General features: G+C 38.2%; 2 protein-coding genes across 2 annotated transcripts; both read right to left on the bottom strand.

Annotated features, from left to right (window-relative positions):
* Positions 1 to 550: 550 nt before the first annotated feature.
* LOC117292461 (transmembrane protein 104-like) lies at positions 551 to 17,447 on the bottom strand. Its single transcript, XM_033774504.1, has 9 exons — positions 17,292 to 17,447; positions 14,155 to 14,276; positions 13,912 to 13,996; positions 9,035 to 9,146; positions 8,656 to 8,739; positions 4,052 to 4,151; positions 3,781 to 3,880; positions 2,361 to 2,454; positions 551 to 1,849 (listed from the first exon to the last, which is right to left on the bottom strand). Exons 1-9 carry the CDS (start codon positions 17,337 to 17,339, stop codon positions 1,080 to 1,082), a joined length of 1,515 nt encoding a protein of 504 aa, XP_033630395.1. The 5' UTR covers positions 17,340 to 17,447; the 3' UTR covers positions 551 to 1,079.
* Positions 17,448 to 18,582: 1,135 nt separating this feature from the next.
* LOC117292582 (coiled-coil domain-containing protein 137-like) lies at positions 18,583 to 24,556 on the bottom strand. The gene is made up of 6 exons (XM_033774690.1): positions 24,345 to 24,556; positions 22,141 to 22,259; positions 21,644 to 21,818; positions 20,189 to 20,271; positions 19,949 to 20,031; positions 18,583 to 19,702 (listed from the first exon to the last, which is right to left on the bottom strand). Exons 1-6 carry the CDS (start codon positions 24,422 to 24,424, stop codon positions 19,436 to 19,438), a joined length of 807 nt encoding a protein of 268 aa, XP_033630581.1. The 5' UTR covers positions 24,425 to 24,556; the 3' UTR covers positions 18,583 to 19,435.
* Between the last annotated feature and the right edge of the window lie 1,257 nt (positions 24,557 to 25,813).

Genomic DNA, 25,813 nt, shown 5'->3' with positions numbered 1-25,813 from the left:
AGCCCTGTTTATTTTCCCCGTCATTTTATGTTTGCTGTTCCCCCCGTCCCCCGTTCCACAGACGTACCACTTTGTGCCCCTTCCTCCTGTCCCTGTCCCAAATCTAACCCGTGCCTCCTTCCCGCCCGTGAATTGTTCTTTGCACTTTTTGCCGGCCCATAACTTTCCCCATTCCGCGCGGGTACCGCCAGTCGGGTGGTTCTCCCTTTCGTGTATTTTTCTTCTTTGTCCAGTTTATTTTTTCGCCCCATTGCAACAGACATACCACACTGCATGCCCCTTCCTTCTAACTGTCCCACAACGTGCTCTAATAACCCCCACCAGCCTTCGTCATGTCGTTGTGCCTCGATCCAATGCATTGTTCTTCACTGTATGTACGCGCGAAGTTACTGGACGCTGGCGCTGTGACTGTGACATCACAAAGGACGCCTGCCCTCAATCCCAAAGTTACTACACGCTCGCGCTTTGACTGTGACGTCACAAACAACACATGACCCCAACCCACGGGTACCCCGAAATTTACCCCAGGACGCATCATTTTAACAGGGTGCGGGCACCACTTGACGTGAAAACAACATGGCGGCGCCCAAAACAACAATGGCGGCGCCCATGCGATTTAAGCGCTATTATAGTATAGATGTATAGTTCATACATATTCAATTTTTCTATCAAGATTTGATTTGATTTCATAAAATAAAGCCAATGGGGAATACGTGTATGTATACAAGTAAAATACCACAAAAATTCAAGGGACATTAAATACAGATAAGAAAATGAAAGAGGCACCAAACAATCATGATTTGTAGAACAAATGCTACCCATCTATTTTGCTGCAAACCAGATGCCAATCTATCAGAATTCATTATAACAAGCATCAACCCTGATATGGTTGGAATGCCCAACACTGTAAAAATTAACTTTTTTTACACGCTACTAAATTCATCAAATTTGGGCAAGCTATTCGAAAGGATTTTAGTGCACATGTACTCAGAATAATTGGAGTTCATATGGAAGTCATAAACATTTAAATTACAAAATACAAACTAAGATGTTACACAAGTTTGGAGTTTGATGGAACGTTAAGAATTCTGTACTGCTGATATAATGTGATTAGTAGTAACAAAGCCGATACACAGAACTGCCCACAACAGCACAAAAACAACCCATAACTTATGCTTGAAAGGTGATGTGTGTTTATTACTCCAGCTTTGACCAAATAATTTGGCTGTCTTCTTACGTCCAAAATAAACCAGAAATGCTGGAATAATATACTGGATACCTGCGCCAGCATATGAGCCTGTGTAACCCACCAATAAGGTCACGTCTGTTGTGATGAAAGCTACAATGACCCCTGGAAGAAGAGCTACTAATGGGAATATAATACGGTCAATAGTCCAGTGGTATGGACGACCTTCTCTAGCAAACAACATCTTCACATTATTCCTAAGGGTAATTGCTATGATTGGAAAGTTGGTACTGAGAGTGAAAACAGGAAACAGCGCAATGAAGTACTGAACTGGAATAACTTGAGTAACATGAGTACTCCCAAAGAAGTTTAATGTGTAGATTTCATGTATGTTGGCAGTTTTGAAAGTGAAGATTGCTGTTAGTGAAATTAAGAGATAAAAGCAGAGTATAATGGTATAGTCTCCACACAGAAGAACTGATAATTTAGTTTTCTTTTTGATGGGTGTAATCAATGATGGCAGTGAGTGGTGACACATAAAGGAGTAGACGCAAACACCAAAGAAGTTAGGAATGCTTTCAAAAGCTCCGATGGCAACTGGGCGACCTTGACCTTTGCCTCCACCTAGGACGATGAGAGCCAGGACAATCATCATGGAAAAAGCTGCAGAGAAATAATAATATGCCCAGACAGGAGTTTACATTTAGTTAAACAGATGCAGGTCTGAATTATTTTTATGAAGAGCAAAAACCCTTCTCATGAAAGAGATTTATCCGAGTTTAATAGTTGATAGTAATAGTTAATTCACGTCTCCTGACGATGACTAGAGCAAGCTAGTCGAAACGTTGAGACCAACCCAATAACTGACTCCGCTGTAGTACAGTTAATTACGATCATTTAAGCTAAAGTAGTAGTCCCAGCCTATTTCTATACCATCCGCCCAGGTAATAGTTAATAAGCAGGACAGTTCTTTTTAGAACTGAGAAGTCTCCCGAACACCCGAACAATCCACTCCGCGGTAGTAGAATTAAGCAAGACAGTTCTGTAAGAACAAACTCTACCTGGCAAGTAGATACACACGTGGTGTTACCGCAAACCAAATATATATTGATACCTCACCATGCAATGCCTCAAACCCTATAATAGTTACTTCCAAGCAAAGAAAAGTCCTTACCAAGCCATCTTAGAAAAGTTGTAAGAAGCTGGAGGTATTTTGTTTTCTGGACATTGAAGAAAACATAACTGCCAAGTACTACAGAAAATACAGTCTAAAACAAAGAAAACACCAGTTGAAGTGGTTAGTAACAAATAAAAGGACAGCCAGGGCTGAGTTAAGGGTAAACTGAGGCAAGCTTTTTAGAACAGACTTTTAGATGTCACTGACACTCTGGACCCTCCTGCTTTGCTAGATTTGACAGCAATAAACATCTTCTCTTCATCACAAAATACCAATTTCTATGATATAAAAGTCATGATTTGCACACTAGGTTCTTTGTGGCATTGAAAACAGCATTAAAGCAAGCAAATAATTTATTTAAACTGTTCACAAAATGAGGTTGACTAAAAGCGGAATCTTCAAAAAGACATAAGGAAACACATTTTACACTCTAAACAACAATTTGGAGAGAAATGATGAGAGTAGGATTAGGATTCGAACCCATCATATGTGTGTACAGTTATTACATCACAGTTTTGTAACATTGCATGGTCACAAGCCGATCACTGTAATATAATAATCAATAAAGGATCATGTGACTGTCGTCACCATTTTCACAAAGTTCTCTATTTTCACTTGCTGACAAAGCTGCACAACAGCCACAACCCTGTATTTGAATAAAATTGTGTTTAAACTGCTGTTTTTGGAGACAGCCTACATTTGTTTTCTCTTAAATTATCAACAAAATGAAGCTGACTTCTTCAATCATACAGAACTGTCATAGGTGTTCAATCCTGTAACTGTCTTAATTAGTTGTGCAAGATTTGCCATATTTTGAAATTGTTGATACATTTGTCACTTTGTGACTGAAAACAGAAACGATGTATAATTTTATAATATTTTCTAGGAACCAAAGGAAACAATCCCAGTGAACAAAGTCCAAGTGTACTTAATGACAAAGGGCTTGTTTTAATAGCAAAGCTTGCTATACAAACAAACAATCTATGCTTGTAATAGTAGGCCTTATGTCATAGGGGTGTCACATGTATTAAGCTGTGTTCCCATTGTACTCGTTTTATTAAAGTACAACTTTTTTGGAAAATTACAAAATTAAATCCAATGAAGAAGCATGGTAAACTAACCTCCCTGTCAACTTCCAACGACTGTGATGTAAAACTGACAGGCCAAAAGAGGTCGCGAAAGACTTCTGCGCAGCCACAGTAACTTATCTGAGCCACAAAAAAACTCCAATGGGAAAAGTTCCGCGCTCTAAACCTACCTCGTCCACACTGTAATAACAATGCTTTGCAATCGTCAGGGAATACAACGCTGATAGGTATGCACTGCAGATTAAAACAATCGCCAGTCACGGCCACAGAAGAAAATGTCAAATGGGAACACGGCTTTAAAATAGTTTTTAAAGGTTGCATTATCTTACCAGATATATTCTGTATGCATTGATTCTACTCAGACTGTTTCCATTCCAGCATGGGTCTTCATCACTTAGAGGTAATGATGCATTCTCCTTAACGTATGAACTGCAAGGGTAAAAAGAAACTACAATCAAGACCAAAGTTTGTAACAAACTATTTACTGCTAGCAGCAGCTCAATTAAATTAGACACAAGGGATTCATTATCAAATAAGGACACAAAGTTACTGCCAAGATGTATTAGTATTTAATTTGTAGTGAAGCAATATGAGGCATACCATGTGATGTTTCTAAGAGATGCTGGTACAGTCACTGCATAGATTGCCATGTCTCCATACAAGTAGATTGCCATGCATATGTAGAAAAGATTCACACCAACTGTATGACACAAAAACACAATTATTGTTAGTTTAATAGGTGTTAACTTTTGCATCTGGGTGAAGAGTATTTATTTGTTTTTAACCCTCACAATAATGTGTATAAAACACTGCATACTAAGTACTTTCCTGAGTTCTGTGAAAAAAAATTACTCGAGTGGGAATCAAACACACAACCTTTCCATTGCTAAAATTACTCAATTGGGAATCAAACCTACAACCTTTCCATTGCTAAAATTACTCGAGTGGGAATCAAACCCACAACCTTTCCATTGCTAAAATTACTCGAGTGGGAATCAAACCCACAAACTTTCCATTGCTAAAATTACTTGAGTGGGAATCAAACCCACAACCTTTCCATTACTAAAATTACTCGAGTGGGAATCAAACCCACAACCTTTCCATTGCTAAAATTACTTGAGTGGGAATCAAACCCACAACCTTTCCATTACTAAAATTACTAGAGTGGGAATCAAACCCACAACCTTTCCATTGCTAAAATTACTCGAGTGGGAATCAAACCCACAACCTTTCCATTACTAAAATAACTCGAGTGGGAATCAAACCCACAACCTTTCCATTGCTAAAATTACTTAAGTGGGAATCAAACCCACAACCTTTCCATTGCTAAAATTACTCGAGTGGGAATCAAACCCACAACCTTTCCATTGCTAAAATTACTCGAGTGGGAATCAAACCCACAACCTTTCCATTGCTAGAGCAAATGCCTGATAACTAGAGGCAGTTTGAATCCTTCGCATTGGGTACTGCAATGGTTCAAAAAAAGGTTCATTTTTGCATAGAGGATAAATTAGAATAATGTTCCTGGCTGTATGATCTATAACTATGTGACAAACAATGCATTTACCGTTCCACTAGTCTTGATGCAAGACCTTGTTTTGATTTGTTGCAATTTTCCATCAAACACTCACAATGTACCTGGCTGTACGATATTTTTAAATATCATAGTTCATAGTTCATAGTTAAAACTTTGTGACAAACAATGCATTTACCATTCCAATAGTCTTGATTTAAGTAGTTCTTGTTTTGATTTGTTGCAACTTTCCATCAACCACTCTCCATGCTCTCACTACACCAACCACCTTACACGGTTTGTGAAAGAGGTTTGTGGACCAGTGATATGATAGTGCCGTCATGAGGGGACAATTGTGACAAATCAAAATAATGCATTCATCACTACACCAAGACAAACAACTATAAATGCCACAATAATGCACTCATCACTACACCAAGACAAACAACTATAACTGCCACAATAATGCATTCATTACTTCACCAAGACAAACAACTATAACTGCCACAATAATGCATTCATCACTACACCAAGACAAACAACTATAACTGCCACAATACTGCATTCATCACTACACCAAGACAAACAACTATCAATCAATCAATCAATCAATCAACATTTATTTCCATACAAACACAATATACAAATACAAACAATAGGATGTTACAAGACAGAAAACTGTATGGAGGCATGGCCCATTAAAGCAAAGCTTGTAAGCTGGGATGCCTTTTACAAAACAAAGGAAGGTAATAAGATCATTTAAATTATAAAACAAAGCGTATAGTAACAACAATAACATCAAAACGAGACGGATAAACGAAACGCAAAAACAAAACACCCAACCAGACAAACAAACACCTCAAACTAACACCTCAAACAAAACCAAACAAACAAACAATTCAAATACCACAAGACGGCCACGACGATAGAACTAAACCAAAATAATGACAGAATCACAACTATGTTACATAATGGGAGACAATGTGTTTTTTGAAGGAGGCTTTGAATCGACCAACAGAGGACTGCGAGCGAATTCGCCTATCAATTGAATTCCAGAGGCGGGGCCCATGATAGCGAAGAGTGTTCATTGTGTAAGAAGTACGTGCGAAAGGGATATAGAGATTGTTACAGGAGCGTGTGTTATAAAGGTGCGTGTTGCTGACAGAAGGAAAGTAATTGGAGAAAGTGTGGGGCAGAAGATTGTTTGTGTATTTGAACATGAAAATGGCTGTTTGAAGTTTGTTGATATCCGTGAGTGTGAGTGTGTTCAAGTTAGCAAACAAGGGCGCGGTATGGTCACGACGATGAGACATAGAAGCGATACGGATAGTCCTTTTTTGGATTAAGAACAGAGAATGAAGTTTGCTAGTGCTTGAATGAGCCCAAACAATATTACAATAGTTAAGATAGGGAAGAATAAGAGTGTTGTAGAGAGAAAGTAATGTGTGTGTGGGAAGAAAGGAACGAAGCTTAGACAAAACGCCTGTGTTGCGAGAAACAATTTTCGAAGCAGAGGATATGTGATCTTTCCAGGTCAGCTTATCATCAATTAAAACTCCTAAAAACGTTGTCGAGTGAACCTGTTCGATTGGAGTATCATTAATACTGATGGTGAAGTTGTCGTTAGCGTTGCGAGTCCTGCTGAAAAACATGTATTTGGTCTTGCTCGAATTGAGTGACAGCTTATTAGATCTAAACCAAGACGAGGCCAGACTTAGTTCCCTGTTGATGGTATTGCTTAAAGAAGATATATTAGAGTGAGAAAAAAGGATAGTGGTATCATCAGCAAATAGAATAAAAGACAAGACGGATGAGCAATGATAAAGATCATTTACATACAAAAGGAACAGTAAAGGTCCAAGAATGGAGCCTTGTGGAACACCGCCGTCAATTGTCTTTAGAGGGGAATCACAGTTTTTGAAAACTGTATATTGTTTCCTGTCAGACAGATAATTAGCGAACCATTGGTTAGCCACACCACGCACTCCATAGTGATCTAATTTTGAGAGAAGAATGCTATGGTCAATGGTGTCAAAAGCTTTGGAAAGGTCTATAAAGACACCAATAGTAGACATTTTCTCAGTGAAAGAGTTGTTAAGATGATCAACAAGTTTAATTAGCGCCATATCTGTCGAGAATTTGCTACGAAAACCAAACTGAAAATCATAAAGAAGATGAAAGTCAGAAAGGAATTTAAAGAGTCGTTTGTAGACAAGTTTTTCAAGAATTTTAGAGAAACAAGGAAGAACTGAAATATGGCGGTAGTTCCGCAAGTCATGGCGATCACCACTTTTAAAGATAGGAGTGACTCTAGCAATTTTGAGCTGAGAAGGCACCGAGCCACACAGAAAGGACAGATTGAAAATATGGGCAGGAGGCCAAGAGATAAAAGAAATTACAGACTTCACCACAGTTGAACTAATTCCATCAAAGCCACAGCTTACACCATTGTTTAGTTGTTTGCACACCTCATTGATTTCAAAGCGATTTGTTGGTACAAGAAAGAAGGAATGGTTGTTTGAGGTCCGAGCCAAAGCGAGGCCTAAAGGCGAGGGCCTTTATCGCACGGCAACGACCTTGCAAGTCAGTCACTTCTCTATAACTGCCACAATACTGCATTCATCACTACACCAAGACAAACAACTATAACTGCCACAATAATGCATTCATCACCACACCAAGGCAAACATTTTTCTATGATCTTGTTTATATTTTGAATTAAAAACAAATTTGTCTTTCTGCAATAATGTAATGTCCAGAAGGAAATGGTAAAGTCTAACCTCCCTTGGATGTAAAACCTTTGTCATACTACGAGGTCTTAAAAGGGCGTTTAAAACCGGCAGGGTCAGTGCCATGTGATAAAGGCCCGAGCCAAAGCGAGGCCTGAAGGCGAGGGCCTTTATCGCACGGCAACGACCTTGCAAGTCAGTCACTTCTCTTTTATTCCTATTCATAAATGTCTTTTTGGTTAAAAGGCGTAATAAAGTAAGAAACTCTGTAAAACTTATCAGTTTTCCGACATGCTTGAGCTCAGTACGTACGTGCGTGTGTTGCATTGTTATGACTAAGACAGTTTTCGGAGATGCTTTGTGCGCATAAACAAAGCTCTAGCTGGTCATTATCAACCGTTTAAACACCCCCCAGGGCGCGCCCTCCACCAATAGGAATAGCGAAACTGTCGGAGATTTTTATGAATAAGGGAATAAAAGGGTAGCGACAAGTTCTTCAACGGCCGTTTAAAGCCGGCGGTCGTGTGATAAAGGCCCAAGCCGAAGGCAAGGGCCTTTATCGTACGGCAACGACCCTGCAAAGTTTTAAACGAACGTTTAAGAACGCGTCACTACTCTTTGATTCCCATTCATACCCTTTTGTTAAAAAATGTTTAAAAAATACAATTATAGACACTTGAACACATGAAAACTCAAGGTTTGATTATTATTTTTTTTTACTTTGTGAAGAATCTGTTCGATGCGCGTGGGTTGTGTGTATGTGCGCGCGCTAAGATTACGCGCGCAAGCTTAGATAACGCACTCACTTTAGCTATGAATTGCGTTCCGCGTGATAATCTTGCGCGCAGCTGGTTATAAACACTGGTCATTATCAAAGGTTTATACACCCCCATGTGACGCGCTCTCCACCAATAGGAATAGCGAAACTGTCTGAGGTATTTATGAATACTTTTTTATAATACCTTTGTTAAAGAACAGTGAAGCCATCGTTGCCATTTCAACTCTTTCTGTAATATCAAAGTAGTCTGGATGTGTCTTATCTTTATCTGGTAAAACAAAAATTCATATAAGATGTTTATGAGTTAAATTAATCTTTGTGCTTGGCAATTGTATGTAACACTGTCCCATACTTGTAATCTTGTATCAATCCAATAATTCTGCAACTCCATAGAAACCCATTCAATCAGGCAGGATCTAAATAAAACCCACTTTGTGATTATGAGCCTCTGGTTTTCAGTGGAATTCTAAACTGGGTCCAAGGAATGGAGGGAAAGATACCACTTTTCCAAGGTGATCCTTGCACTATAACCCCCCTCCCCCTGTGAAATAAAGTAGACTCACCACGAGGATGAAGCGGCGGAGGATGAAGCAAACTTTGTTTCTCTTCACTCTCAACTTCATGAGGGTAGTCACGATTCATTTCTTCATTTGAATCACTTGAGGAATCTTCAAGCTTAATAAAGGATAAGAAATACCAACAGTAAATCTTGAGATAATAAAGCATTAATATCTTACATTTGCAGTACTTAAAAGTATTTAAATGTAAGATTTTACTACCTTGCATCAAGCTCAATTTGTTGCAAAGAGCAGAGTATACTGTACTGTGTATACTGTGCGAAATGTCAAGACCAAACCGGCTCTTCTCAGAGCCAACACTCACACATAAGAGGTTTACACATGGTTGTATCCGCAAGTTAACTAAATTACAGTTTCTTCCTATTGTTGCAAAGAGTATCAAATATAATTGGTAAAATTTTAAATGTAACAAAAATGATTATATTGATGAAAATATCTGTACTTTTAGTACATCATAACACAAGGGATCGAGCTGCTCTTACAGAAAACATTCAACTTAAAGCCCTAGATAACAATTAGGCCTACAAGCATATCAAAGTGAACTACAGTATAGCCCTAGAAAACAATTAGGCCTACAAGTATAACAAGTGAACTACAGTATAGCCCTAGAAAACAATTAGGCCTACAAGTATAACAAAGTGAACTGCAGTATAGCCCTAGATAACAATTAGGCCTACAAGTATAACAAAGTGAACTGCAGTAATTAAATGTGGTGAAAGAGACAACCTACTTCAGGATACATAAAAACAACTTAAAAGCGTCTCACTTCATAGCCCTAGAAAACAATTAGGCCTACAAGCATAACAAAGTGAACTACAGTATAGCCCTAGAAAACAATTAGGCCTACAAGTATAACAAAGTGAACTGCAGTATAGCCCTAGATAACAATTAGGCCTACAAGTATAACAAAGTGAACTACAGTATAGCCCTAGAAAACAATTAGGCCTACAAGTATAACAAAGTGAACTACAGTATAGCCCTAGATAACAATTAGGTCTACAAGCATAACAAAGTGAACTACAGTATAGCCCTAGATAACAATTAGGTCTACAAGCATAACAAAGTGAACTACAGTATAACCCTAGATAACAATTAGGTCTACAAGCATAACAAAGTGAACTGCAGTATAGCCCTAGAAAACAATTAGGCCTACAAGAATAACAAAGTGAACTGCAGTATAGCCCTAGATAACAATTAGGCCTACAAGTATAACAAAGTGAACTACAGTATAGCCCTAGAAAACAATTAGGCCTACAAGTATAACAAAGTGAACTACAGTAAAGCCCTAGATAACAATTAGGTCTACAAGCATAACAAAGTGAACTACAGTATAGCCCTAGATAACAATTAGGTCTACAAGCATAACAAAGTGACCTACAGTATAGCCCTAGAAAACAATTAGGCCTACAAGTATAACAAAGTGAACTGCAGTAATTAAATGTGGTGAAAGAGACAACCTACTTCAGGATACAAAAAAACAACTTAAAGTGTCTCACTTCATAGCCCTAGATAACAATTAGGCCTACAAGCATAACAAAGTGAACTACAGTATAGCCCTAGATAACAATTAGGTCTACAAGCATAACAAAGTGAACTGCAGTATAGCCCTAGAAAACAATTAGGCCTACAAGTATAACAAAGTGAACTGCAGTATAGCCCTAGATAACAATTAGGCCTATTTCAATTTCAATTCCAATAAACGTTTATTCCATACTCTTGTAGAAAAAAAACAATTGTAAGAATTAAACAGTACATAGAAATTTAACAAATCTAAAGTGTATTAAATTATACAAAAACAATATAATCTTAAAGCAGATAATAAATAAATAACTAGGAATTAACTATGTACAAGACAGGAGTGAGAGCATGAGGCTTTATACAGACAAGAAAACACACAAACAAAAACAAACAAACAAACAAACAAACAAACAAATAAACATCGAAGAAGAAACAAGGGCAAGACAATTACACAATGAAAATACAAAATGCTGATGACAAAAACACAAAGAATGTTAAACCAGGCTAACTGAAGACGACAAAAGAAAATAAATAAGTGGAGAGAAAAGCTATGTTACATAGTGGGAGAGGAGGACTCTTTTGTAAGAGATCTTGAATCGACCCACGGACGGCATTGTTCTTAAATTGCTAGAGATAGGCCTAGCATTCCAAAGACGTGGACCAGTGAATCAAAGGGTGTTGCTAGAGTACAGGGTGCGGGTGAAAGGAAGAAACAGGTTATTAGGCCTACATGATCTGGTTGAGTAGTCATGGACTTCATGAACCGACGTGAAGAAAGTGGAAAATGTTCGAGGAAGGAGATTATTAGTATATTTGAACATAAAAATGCCAGTTTGAAGTTTATTGATGTCAGTAAGAGTAAGGGTGCATAGACGCGCGAAAAGGGGTGCAGAATGGTCCCGGAAATGAGAAAAAGTGCATATTCGAATGGCCCTTTTTTGGATAACAAACAAGGCGTTCAGTTTACTATTGCTGGTATACGCCCAGACAATGTTACAATAATTCAAATACGGTAGAATAAGAGAGTTGTACAGTAAGTGCATAGAGGTAGCTGGAAGAAAGAAGCGGAGTTTAGATAGAACGCCTGTGTTTCGGAAAACGGTTTTAGAAATAGAAGAAATGTGGTCTGTCCAGGAAAGGCTTTGATCAATGGTAACGCCCAGAAACTTTGCAGAAGATACCCTGTTGATGGGAATATTGTCAATAACCAGTTGAGGCAAGAGAATCTCTAGTGGACGAGCTGACTTGGTAAAGAGAATAAAGTTAGTTTTATTGTGATTTAAAGAAAGTTTGTTTGCTTTAAACCACAAAGAAATAGAGCAGAGTTCAGAGTTGAGAGTGTCTATCAAGGAAGTAACGTCCTGGCTAGAGTAAAAGATGGTTGTATCGTCGGAGAAAAGAGTGAAGTTCAGAAGCGAAGAAGAGTTGTGAAGATCATTGATGTAAATCAAAAAAAGCAATGGCCCAAGGATAGAGCCTTGAGGCACCCCATGCCGGATGTTCTGACGATTAGAGTCACAGCTCATTACTGTAGTGTACTGGTACCTGTTAGAAAGGTAATCAGCAAACCATTGAAGCGGGACACCCCTGATACCGTAGTGGTTTAGTTTGGAAAGAAGAATAGAGTGATCAAGGGTGTCGAAAGCTTTAGAAAGATCAATGAAAACACCAATAGCAGAGAATTTTTTGCTGAACGCATTGGTAATTTTGTCGACAAGTTCAATGAGGGCCATGTCGGTAGAGTGTTTTGATCTAAAGCCATATTGCTGATCGAAAAGAATACGATGGTGGGAAAGGAACTGAGAAAGGCGATTGTGGACAAGCCGCTCTAAGATTTTAGAAAGACAAGGAAGGATAGAAATAGGCCTGTAGTTGCTGAATTCCTGCTTATTGCCGTTTTAAAAAATAGGAATGATCTTAGCGACTTTAAGGTTGAGAGGAACAGAAGCAGTTAGAAAAGACAGATTAAAGATGTAGCTAAGAGGTTCAGCAATGAAAGGAAGAACAGATTTAACCACTGTTGAGCATATTCTATCAAAACCACAACTGTTGCCGCTTTTCAGGCCTACAAGTACATAACAAAGTGAACTGCAGTATAGCCCTAGATAACAATTAGGCCTACAAGTATAACAAAGTGAACTACAGTATAGCCCTAGAAAACAATTAGGCCTACAAGTATAACAAAGTGAACTGCAGTATAGCCCTAGATAACAATTAGGCCTACAAGTATAACAAAGTGAACTACAGTATAGCCCTAGATAACAATTAGGCCTACAAGCATAACAAAGTGAACTGCAGTATAGCCCTAGATAACAATTAGGTCTACAAGTATAACAAAGTGAACTACAGTATAGCCCTAGAAAACAATTAGGCCTACAAGTATAACAAAGTGAACTGCAGTATAGCCCTAGATAACAATTAGGCCTACAAGTATAACAAAGTGAACTACAGTATAGCCCTAGATAACAATTAGGCCTACAAGCATAACAAAGTGAACTGCAGTATAGCCCTAGATAACAATTAGGTCTACAAGTATAACAAAGTGAACTACAGTATAGCCCTAGATAACAATTAGGCCTACAAGTATAACAAAGTGAACTACAGTATAGCCCTAGATAACAATTAGGCCTACAAGTATAACAAAGTGAACTGCAGTATAGCCCTAGATAACAATTAGGCCTACAAGTATAACAAAGTGAACTGCAGTATAGCCCTAGATAACAATTAGGCCTACAAGTATAATAATGAGGTCGTTCAGACACAGTACTAAAGTTGGTTTAACTCATGGTTTAAACCGATCGAGTTCAACTCAGTGTGTCTGAACGGTTCTAAAGTTAGTCCGAATCGAGTTCAACCCACAAAAGATAAACCGTCCAGGGAGGGGGTTTATCTTTAGACCGCTTCGGGTTTAACTTTTAACACTGTGTGTGGACAGAATAAAAAATACCACATCCGGTTTAACTCACAACAGACAACCCATTGACCTCCGTAATCATTACGTAAACACACGGTGACCAATGAACAGGCCAATAAACAGGATGTTAGAGTAACGGGGCCGCGTTTGCTTTGACCTCTTAAAACCAAAGATAAACCGTATCGGGTTTAACTCAGTGCTGTCTGAACGCAAGGGGTTTTTATTTTTACGACCACCCCCTGCTGCTCGTAGAAGTTAAACCGGTTCGGGTTTAACTTAGTACGCTGTCTGAACATACCCAAAGTGAACTACAGTATAGCCCTAGATAACAGTTAGGTCTACAAGTATAACAAAGTGAACTGCAGTAATTAAATGTGGTGAAAGAGACAACCTACTTCAAGGCACATAAAAAAAACTAAGAGTGTCTCACCTCTCTTTTCTTCTCTTTACGTTTGAATCTTATTACAGCATTAGCAGACGCCATGGCCTCCACTACAAATGTTGCTGTTAGGAAACTGAAAATAATAGAACATTCCAAATTAAAAACAAAAGTGCTACACAAATACACAGTTTACATCTTTAAATCTCTTTGTGTACGATAACATTATCAGGTTTGATTATTGAGATTATCATCAACTACACAGGGTTGAAATTAATTAACATTTTAGCTTACCTGGCAAATGCAAGGATGGTTATAAGAGCACCACCCATGGCCCACCCTGCCCTCGCAAATGCCAATGGCATTGTAAGGGCACCAGTGCCAACGATGAGATTGAACACATAGATCAGCCCAACCTGCAGATCAACAAGGACAAATAAGTTTGGATTAAGACAATTATTAATGGTTTGATAAATTAAGACAGTCACTTTCATACATAGTCCACTTTCAATTGATTATTTACACCAAGTAGTTTTTTAACTGCTATGTTTGACCGAAATTCAACTTGTTTGGTTTTTTTTTATTTCTAAGCTACGTCTGGTGGCAGAATAATGTTACATGATGTTTCAGAATTTATGTTTGACTTGTAAGCTCTATCAAACAGAATTCTTTTGAAACTTCACAGCACAGCAGAGTTGTCGAATCAACCTGCCTTACAGTTGGGCGGGGAGGGTGTCGTGTATCCTGAAGAAAGTGTAGGAAAATTAGGCAAACAAATTTTGCTCTAATTATTGACCGAGTGATGCATTTTTCTTATTTCACTCAAATTAAAAGAGTTTGCATACTTGGCCCAGGTTGGACTCCTCATGGTATGTAGACAGGCTAATTGAACTAATACATGGAGGTAGGCTAGGAATGGGTAGACCGTAAGTAACTGGGTACTTCTCTTTATTCTAGAAACATTTCTTCATTGCCCCGTTCACAGGTTCAGGGATAGCCCCATTGGTAGGACAAATTCTATGCCACGCACAAGTCCAACCTGGGCTAGGCCAGGGGAGCTATTATTTTTAGCTCTTTGTAGACCAGGTAAAATATTATATCCAGGGGTGTACGCTTCGTTTTTGCAAAGGGCATAGGGCACCAAGGCATTTTCTCTTTTCGCAAAGGGCACCCTATGAGGAAATTGTAAATTTCTACTGGAGCATTTCTCTTAGATTTATGAGGTTCATTCTGCTATCGTCTCTGAGACAATAGCGAAACGAACCTTAGTTCTTGGATATGATGAGATCGTCTGCAAATAATCTGACACTTGATGTCACTCTGGGAGGTCTTTTATGTTTATTCAAGAACAACAGTGGCCCTAAAACAGTTCCCTGAGGGACTCCGGAGATAAAAGTTACGTTATCGCAACTACTAGCACTAGTACTAGGAACCAAGGCAGTGGCAAGGGGCAACGGAGGCAATCGCCTCCGTTGCCTCCGTGAAGTATCAGGCCTGAATATCTCTAATTTTGTTATATTGTGGAGAAGACATATTGGGGTAAATTTTCACCAAAGTTCATCTTCAGATGATCCACAAGGTCAAATCCAAGGTCAAAGTAAAGGTCAAAGGTTAATAAACCTAAATATCTTCCAACAAAAAAAGTAATGGCAGATTTGGAAAGCTTATGCAATTTCCTCTCCAAAGACACAAATTTTGAACCAATGGTTACCAATTTGTGGTCGTTTGAATATCGGCAGTCAGGCGCATTTTGACCGAAATCAACAAGAAAGAGCATGCCGTAGCGTGAAAACCGTTTATCGGATAGAGCTGAAATTTGAAATTTGAGCTTGTTGAGCCACAATCACCCCATACACCAATTTGAGCCAATTTGAAGAGGGTAGGGTTTAAAATTTTCTTTTTTGGGGGGTGATTTGACACGGAATGACCCAGTTGGCAAAGGTACGAAGTGGCCGGCATCCTATATTTCTAGTTATAAATATAATGGACTTCAGCAAAGCTGTTGAAGTAGTACACATCATCAGCGTTTATTAACATCAGATCAGACCCACTCACAAATGGATTGATGTCTGCCTCTTATTTGCAGACAATCTCATCATCATATCCAAGAACTATAAGGTTCGTTTCGCTATTGTCTCCGAACCTCATAAATCAAAGAGAAAGTAGGGCTACCAATGTGAGATTCTGTGCTTCAGGAAGTACAACATCATCCTTACTTGTGCATTGATCTTTCACATGATTATCTTACTTACGTACATGTATAGGGAAAAACACATCACACAAAAAAACGTTCAAATATAAGATTCTGGGACTTATTAAAAGACATTTTTGGAACTATCAAAAATATTATTCAATTAAACCTTAACAAATTTAATTACATTTTTGTCCCACGGCATTATGGCTACTATATTAGAATCGAGAGATATCATAAGGCATGGTAGTAAAACACCCCACCCCCTTAAAACACACACACTTCATAACAATCCGTTTTCCCCCATTTTAGACCAGTAATGTTTGGTTTCAGGAGATCAGAAACCAATCTATGATATATTCTCTTTAATGGAGACGTAATATTTTTTACACTTAGGCTATCAGAATTTATTACAGCAGTATGCAGTTAATCAAAAAACATTTTTTTGTCATATTCACTTAAATTTTTTCCTCATATTGGCACACCATAGAATCCCAAATAGTAACCACCTCACGTGATCCATCTAGTGACTAAAACAGAATGAAACTCAATCTTGCAGATAGTAATTTTGTTTTGAACTTTTGAGGTTAGATGATGTTTCTTTGACTCATTTGAATGTTGGCATAATAATGCACTAGTGATTTGTACCAAAAATCAATCATTTTATAAATATTTGAGCATAACCAACGTCAGGAAACTTTATTCTCAGCATGATTAAGCCTGATGAAAATACAGACCGTAAGTAAACTGCATAGCTTCTGTCACCAGTGGAGCTTGCACAATCTCGCGGGGTTTGAAAACATATGAGGGTCGATATCGTATGACGCTACGATACATGCACATTCAAACATGTCCATACATATGTATTTATGATTTTGCTAGAGGCTCACTTGATTATGATATACAAATTTTCAACCTGGGACATTTTTTACTCTTTCGTTAGCTCAAGGATCCGGTAAGTTTTTTGTCATTTTTCTTCACACTAATCCACTATTTCCTCAATGGTGTTTTGAGTGATAAATGTAACAATTTCCACACCACTTTAGCCAAGGGAAGGAAATGCTTGAATTTTTGATGCATGGTTGATGCAAGGAAAGTTGATGTCCCAAATGAACATGTGAAGTGGAAAGGGAAGTGCAAGGGCTTGCCACCACCAGTCAAGCCAGTCAAAGTTTCTAAGTCCATTCACTCACTCAGCAAAATTCCTATCGTGTTCACCTCTATCTATGATTTTACTTACCAACGGGGAGTACAGTTCACCTGTTTCAGTTAATCCTCCTCCAGGCATTTTCTTAATAGAGGTCCAATAAGACCAATATTGACAATACTTTCACAATCACACAATTAATTACAAAATAAATGTTTTCCACACTCTCGTGACAAGCTGATGTGCGCTGATATGTGCAGCTGTAGGGAAGTTTTGACAGCAATTCAAACAGCGCCCTCTGTGGACACAAACAGCTGCAGGGAAGTTAGTTTTGAAAGCAATTCAAACAGCGCCCTCTGTGGACACAAGCAGCTGCAGGGAAGTTTTGGCAGCAGCGATTCAAACAGCGCCCTCTCTTGACACTTATACTTTGCCTTCTATTTTCGAATTATATACATTATTTTTACAAAAACACTTGGCTCTGGTCACAAAGGCATCAACCTCGCTACCATGGGCAGCACGCCGGATCACCTGCTAGCTCTGCGTACGTCTCTAACATAGATATAGAATAAAATAACTAGACCGGCCGCGCGTACATACGCGGGTTCTGGCATGGGGGCCGCCATTGCCTCTCTCCTGTGTACATTTTCTGTGCGTTGCCGTCAGCACATGACTTTTTGCCGTCAGCACGTGACATTTAGCGCGTCAAAGGCCTATCTCCCGTGTTCATTTTCGCACGTAACATTTCAAACGTGAAATTTTTACCGCATCCATGGCGAACCAAAACTTGTTCTACACAAGCAATGGCGCGTATGCACGCGCGGCCGATCTAGTTATTATAATTCGATATCTGCGTATGCGTATAAAGATGTCTGTATTCACTTGTTTTGTCAGGCAACCTGAACGCCAAGGCAAGTTTACAAATTTTATTACGCACAGCACATCCTGCGTGTGCGCGACTAACGCCCAACACAGAACAGAACCACAGGACTAATTGTAATACCCAATATATTTGGATATTTTAAAGCCACACTTCCAGGGGTTATGATCGAGTAAGGCATGCTGGGAAAAAATGGCGCGACGAGAGCGATCACCCCTGGGACAAGGTTGCAAAGGCATGCCCTTACAATTGAACGATCCATTGACTCTGCCCAAGGCGCACGTGTGAGCAAGAACATGTGCGCCTCTCCAATGCCATTCTGCACAACTCTGCCGCACGCGCCAAGCATACAGGCACGCATGTCGGACCTTAATTTGTTGGACTTTTGATTGCACAATGGGTTGTAATTAGTCAATATGTAATGGTGCGGGGCTTATCGGTCTATTCCTTTCAACTTAATCTTGAGTACACACCATTAAAAGAAATTTACTCTACAATATAAAATAGTTTCAAAAGAGTGACATTTTTATTAAACTTTCCTATTTTTAGTTGTTACGTTTGATCTTAGAGCAATTTCCAAGCAAGATGGGCAACTTGTGGCCTAAAAAGTGAAATAGGCAACGAATGCCATTTTAGTAAACAACTCTTATAATGTAACAAGTCCCTCCTTAGCCACAGTCCTCCCTCTCACATCCATAACATACTTTATCTCCCTCTCCCATTGTGTTTATGCCAGTTTTACCTTCTGAAACATACCCTCTCCAGATAAAGAATCGATCAATGACCATTACCAATAATGCTACAACCAAATATTTGCTGAATAAAATTGTGTCGATGCTCAGTGTTCTCGTATTAACAGATAAATACAACGTCTTTATTTATTGAGTATTACATGATCTGTTGTAGTTCTGCATTGTATGGGCGACTAGTACTATAGACGATGTGACCTCTGATATCACTCGAAAACCATAGCATGATTCGTGCGCATACAGCCGGGAAAATCCTTTGTGTTTTGGCAGCCAGCTAGAAAGTCACACGCAATCATACCATGACTACGCGTCTTTTTGCCAGGCGAAACATGTCGTGTACAGTGGTTTGTCAACAGAGGGCGGTTTTAATGTAAACATAGGTCACATCGTCTATATAGCTAACCTAACTACTTGGGTCAAGTCTCCAATGGTTTTCTTTTACCTGTTGTCACCTGTTCGAGTGGCAATAGATGTGTACATGTGAGGTTTGCCATGCTTGTCTTATAACAGTCCAAATGATCATTTGAACTGATCATGAGTTTTTATACAATGTAATGTTTCATTCATATTTTGTTGTCCAATTTCAAATCACACTAGACCTCTTATTCTCATGATGACTCCATGATGTTAGTTCTTATAACCTTAGTGCCATCTTGTGCATGTCCTTTAGCATTTCGATAAGCCAAAATAGCAGCCTGTCTTGATCGATCAAAGTTTCTCTTTTCTGCAATTGTCATGTGTTTCCTCTTTTTGATCTTTCCACTTTCTTGTGTCCTCTTCTGTGTCCTGTTAGACATCTTGATTTTATCTTCATGGTCTTGGGAAGTATTCGTTTGATTCAGAACAGATTTCAGAAGAAGATCTCTCCGGCCGGGCTGTGATTTGTGAAAAGAAAGAAATAAGAAACTTGCTCCTGTATGCTAATTGCTTGGTGGTTATTTATAATAGTGTAGGTGCAAGTGGCTTTCTACATTGCAGGTGACTTTCTTTAAAAAACATAAAAGCAACAAAATATATGTGCACATTTTGAATGAAATTTCAACATAATGTGTTATTAAAATCTTTAGAAAACAGAAAATTTCAGGAAAATGTTTTTGAAATGAATGTGACTATTTACTTACTTTGTCTACTTTGTCACTGCTTTTCCTAGGTTTGGCTGTGAAGATTGGCGGGGCTGAAACAACTTCCCCAAACTTAACATGATCTACAACAAAATAAGTAGAAGCAATGAAATCTATTTACACAGGTTAACTACATTTTCTATAATTTTTGTTAATAAATCTTCATCATATTGTACTTCATTAATTACCCAGAATCATTTGAAATTTGAACAGAAATTGTATACATGAGCAACATCATACCTTTGTAGAAATCTTTTTCACTTGATTCTAACGTTTTCTCAAACTGTTTTCCCTTAAGTCTCTGTTGAAGAATTGCAATCCTCCTGAATTAAGAAAACACAATAGTACAATACTATATAAGAGTCAACAGAAGAGTTGTTGTGAGGTTTGTTTCCTTACTTGGAGTATGGTTAAATTCAGCAGGGTCACCATGTACAGTGTTATTTATCATTCATAAATACACCTGACAATTTCTCTACTCCTAATGGTGGAGAGCGCGTCACGTGGGTGTGTATAAACCTTTGTTTATCACCAGTAAAAAGTGTTGGAACATGGGCGTGACACCCGAGCTTGCACCACCTGCGCCTAAGACAGTTTCTTCTATCCTATTGGTTGAGAGCAACGGCTGAAACAGTTGTGCCACTGAGTTTTTGACCGAAAAGGTATTTATGAATGGGAATCAAAGTGTGTTCAATCGGTTTTCAACTAGTGGTTAAAACCCGCCAAGGCCTGGTTCTTGATAATTTACCTCGACTTCGTCTCGGTAAAATTATCAAGAACCAGGCCTCATTGGGATTAAACCACTAGTTGAAAACCTCTTCACCACACTATGATTCTCTTATTTAAAAGCTGTGTCTTGCAGCGATCTAGTGCACCGGACTCAATATCTTGTGACTTAGTCGTAGGGGTTGGGGTTTGAGATCTTGTAATGTCACTTGTATTCTTCAGCAAGATGTTTTACTATAAGTGCTTATTTTTACCCAGAGGTATACATGAGTACCTGCAAGAGTAGAGATTGATATTGTGTCACAACAAACTTTTGGAGTACTAGAGCAGCCCGGGGCTGCATTCTCCAAGAGAGCTAAGAAAGATTATAGGAATGCAAAAAGGGCTTACTGGTAAAAAATAAAATAAAATTACCATTTTTAAACCTACAATATAAACACGATGAGGAGTAATTAAACAAGGACTGAGGAAGTTAAGTCAAAAGAGGGTGCTATCAGATGATTGTACAGATCAGCGCAAATTTCACAGGATTTTAAATTTTTGTAGGATGCGTATCTGGCTAACGCAACTTTACAAACTTGGGTACAATAGGTTAAAACTTAACTTGGCGCTCAACATGGATAAAAATTATACATAGAGTCGAGTCAAACTGATGCTAAAATCTAAATGGTCAGATTTGTTCTTAACTGTTAAAAGTTTTTTGATGTTTTTAACAGAAAGGATTTGAGGAATGAGAACAATACAATGCTGAATCAGTCTTAAACAATTTGGGGTTGAACAAATAAAATTGACTAAAGCAGGATTGAACCAACGACCTCCGGATCTACATGCTGGCATGCTCCCAAAATGAGCTATCTAGCCCTACTACCATGTTTCCGCTGATTAAAAACTTGTCACCACTCTTTGTTTCCTAAAAGTAAATTGCTTTTATAGGAACTAGTTGTTATTCTTAATTTAAACATGACTTACTCTTTTTTCTTCTGTGACATTTCTTTCTTAAGCTTTGCAGGTTCAGGATTATCCCTCTCTCTCTTACATCTTTCCTGCGCCAGTTTCCTATGTGCATTTTTACCTACACGCTTCATGTAGAGATTATGTGATTCTCCTGCATTTCTCTCAAGGCTTCCAACTTTCTGAACAATTTCTAAACAATTGTAAGCAACAAAAGAATTGAAAAATAAAATCACAATTTTGTTTAATCATTACATCAATATTTCTGCTAGGTTTATGTAAACAATAAATGGTTCATTCAATTCTTTTGTTTGACTGGATATCCAACTGGCTACTTATAATAACCGAGCGTGACTGCTTATAATAACCAAGCGTGACTGCTAATAATAACCAAGCGTGACTGCTAATAATAACCAAGCGTGACTGCTTAAGATTAGAGGTGCACATATCCTTTGCAGCTTTGGAGGCTGACCCAGTCAAGAATTGTTAAAGTTTGTTCTACAATAGTAACTTACTTTGTTTTTGTTTCATAGCTTCTTCTACAATCTGTTGTGCCTCAAGCATATCTTTAAAACTCCTTGGCATCTCTTGTTCATTTGTATTCTTTGGGGCATTGTTAAATTTCTTGTCCTGCCTGTCAGATTTAAAAACAAAGAATGATGAAAGTTTTACTGAGCATGCAGGGTGACATGAATCAATGCTTTTTTTTTTAGAGCTGCAGGTAGCTTGTTGGCCTCAGTGCAGTCTATCCAGAAATAGATGATAATGTATGTAACTACCTTTTTCGCGTGAAATAAGCTCCTATAAGAGTTGATTAATGATTGATCATTTGTTTGCATAACTTGGTAACAATTGATGAGCCATAAAAGCTTCTTTTCCAGGTTTAGATTCTATTTTATTGAAGAATTTGTGACCGACACTCAAACTGAACATTATTGTGACTCCTGACTTGAGCTTGACCCAAATCAATCTTTACAATGAGAGCTTGGACTCAGACTCAACTGTGTTCAAAACCTGAAACGGTTACCAAAATTGCAGGAAAAATTTTCAACACCTGACAAAAAAACACTACAGTATTTTGTTCCAGGCCTGTACTATGCTTTGTTTGTGCAAGGGCAAGGGCACCAAAGCATTTTCTCCCTGGTAAAGGGCACCTTATGAGGAAATTGTAAATTTCTACTGTAGCATTTCAAGGGCACCAGGGGGCATGGAGGCAATCGCCTTCGTTGCCTTGGTCATGTTGATGAAGTAAACGTTTGTTGTTCACCCAGCAAGGTGTGTTCTTGTTGGTCATTACACAAGTGAACAAGTGGCAGGATGTTGCATTTTCAAATTTATAGCACTTCATGTTGTATTATATTTTGCACAATATCTAATTCTAATAATTAATAGAATAAAAGATTTCTGGAGTTTCCTAAAATTTTGTCGCAAGCTCCTTTTAAAAGAATACTGGTCATTTTGGATCTTTTTCCGTATCACGCCACCACTTTTTCACTCATTTTTTCAAAAAGGGATATCTCATTGAGGTAAATTAGATACTATATTATTTCATATCAATTGAAAAAATGGTAGCGCCAATTCACCCCATGTAACTGACTGAAGTGAGAAGGTAACCCCTAACATGACATTCCATGACGCCCCTAATAACAAGCTCACTATAGGTTGTAAAACTTGTAACAGCCCCCACCCCTCCACACACTCAGGAGTTAACGTCTGTAGAGTAGTACTGGACCCCACTACTACAGTAACTGTACTAGTTTCAATAACGTAACCCTTCTGCTAGCCCACCTTGTTGAGCTGTTAATGGCTCCGCTTTTAACATCGGTCTCATCAGAGTGATGAGACTGATGTTAAAAGCGGAGCCATTAACAGCTCAACAAGGTGGGCTACCCTTCTGCCAACGGCAAAGCCGCAGGGAGCTTCGCCGACGGCAGGAGAGTTACGTTATCGCAACTACTAGACTACCACCAGTCTCCATTGTATTAATGAGGTGTAATTTACTAATTGTATTGTAGTAGTACCGAGTCACTGCATCAGTATTTCGCCGAGGAGTCAGGTCAGGGTTCACTGCAGGCAACTTATTTAACTAATATAAAATATGTAAAATATTATTACAATAAACATTCCATACAAACTAGGATAACTTTCCATATCACGCCACCACTTTTTCACAGATTTTTACAAAAAGGGATATCTCATTGAGGTAAATTAGATATATTATTTCATATCTAATGAAAAAGTGCTGGCGCCGTACGGAATCTTTTTCCAAAACTACGCTATTCTTTAGACCCAGTAACTGGGGCGCTGTACTCCTTTTTTCGAAATTTTGACATTCTCGGTCGAACTAGTTTGTCAAAATTTTTACATTCTCGGTCGAACTAGAGTACAGCGCCAATGTTACTGGGTCTAGCGGTTTTTGTTTTGGACCAACCAAAGATTAGAATTAGATTTAGAATAATTAGAAACGTTTGTTGGGAAGGATCGGATTTTAAAAAGTCTGCACAAGCATAAGTCACATCATCATGACACAATGATACAATTTATACAAGTTACAACCATTCCTCCACCTCCATTATGCGTGGAGGAAAACAACCATGGATCTCCGTGGATTGTTACAACACAAACTACACACAGCACACACTGCAGCATGTGCTATATCTACAGCACAGCTACATGTGTACACACACAGGTCAGCAGCATGCAGTACGAGTATACTTACGCCAAAAATAATGCCCTTCTGTTGCCGGTGCAGTATGGGTCAATAGCCTTCACCTTCTTGTGTCTCTTTGATCGAGGCATTCTGAAGTTATACTCTGTTACTGTTGTTAAAATTTCTAGTAAGAATGAGAATTTAAAAAACAGCTAAAAACCGCAAGAGATACTACTTTGCCATGTGAATTTTGCAAATAGTCTGGTGCCTGTAACGTTTCTATGGATCACTTGGTGTATCTCAACATATGCATAAAATAACAAACCTGTTCAAATTTGAGCTCGATCGGTCGTCGGAGTTGCGAGATAACTATGAAAGAAAAAAAAACACCCTTGTCACACGAAGTTGTGTGCGTTCAGATGCTTGATTTCGAGACCTCAAGTTCTAAACTTGAGGTCTTGAAATCAAATTCGTTGAAAATTACTTCTTTCTCCAAAACTAGGTCACTTCAGAGGGAGCTGTTTCTCACAATGTTTTATACCATCAACCTCTCCCCATTACTTGTTACCAAGTAAGGTTTTATGCCAATAATTATTTTGAGTAATTACCAATAGTGTCCACTGCCTTTAACGGTGACTGTTTCGGTGTTCATATATTTACTTCGAATTTCTAATCTATCGACCTTTCTACAGTTGATAAACAAACTGTGATCAACAAACTTTCGACCGTGTTTTAACAGATAATTTGAAAAAATTTAACATTTCTGCAAAAATTTTTAAAATGAAAATACAGCCCATGATTGGTTGCTTTGTTTCCAACAAATTCAACTTTTGGCTATCTGTTTTTTTGTTGCTTAGCTGTATGTCATATACCTTCATATAGTGCTACATTTTCTCATCAGATAGAGGTTAGACTATTTTCCCTGCCATCCTCGGTTTTTTAAAACTATGGTTGTAACCAAAGTCTTCTAACATTTTATTGTATGAAAAATTTGTACCAAACTACATGTAAGTTTTTCTAGTTTATTTTTGCAGATCAAAACACAACATTTCTTTAGAGAGTAATTTAACATGTAAATTGTTCATGTTGTCTTTATGTTAAAGGATTTGGGTAGTTTTTGTAACACAAAACATTATGTCCACAGATTTACATTAAACTTACAATGTTTGAAGATAATGATAGTAGAAAGCTTCCCTGAAAATTTTAGATTCTGAGGTGCTGTAGTTTTTGAGAAATGAGTAATACAATGTCATGAAAATACGTTTTTACATGCTAAAATAATTTTCGTCTCATGATCAGTGAGACGAAAATTATTTTCAAGACATTGTTTTACTCATTTCTCAAAAACTACAGCACCTCAGCAAGAAATATTTTCAGGGTAGCTTTCCACTATCATTATCTTCAAACTGCAAGTTTAATGTAAATCTGTGGACATTGTGTTTTTTGTCCCAAAAAAGTACATAGACCCTTTAATGAACATCAGCAATCTTCTATACACAAACAAACTTTCAAATTATGGACTAAATATTTTCTTTGCA

The sequence above is a fragment of the Asterias rubens genome, chromosome 7 (assembly GCF_902459465.1).
Source record: "Asterias rubens chromosome 7, eAstRub1.3, whole genome shotgun sequence".
Taxonomy (NCBI): Eukaryota; Metazoa; Echinodermata; class Asteroidea; order Forcipulatida; family Asteriidae; genus Asterias; species Asterias rubens.
This window is presented reverse-complemented; position numbering and strand designations above follow the sequence as displayed.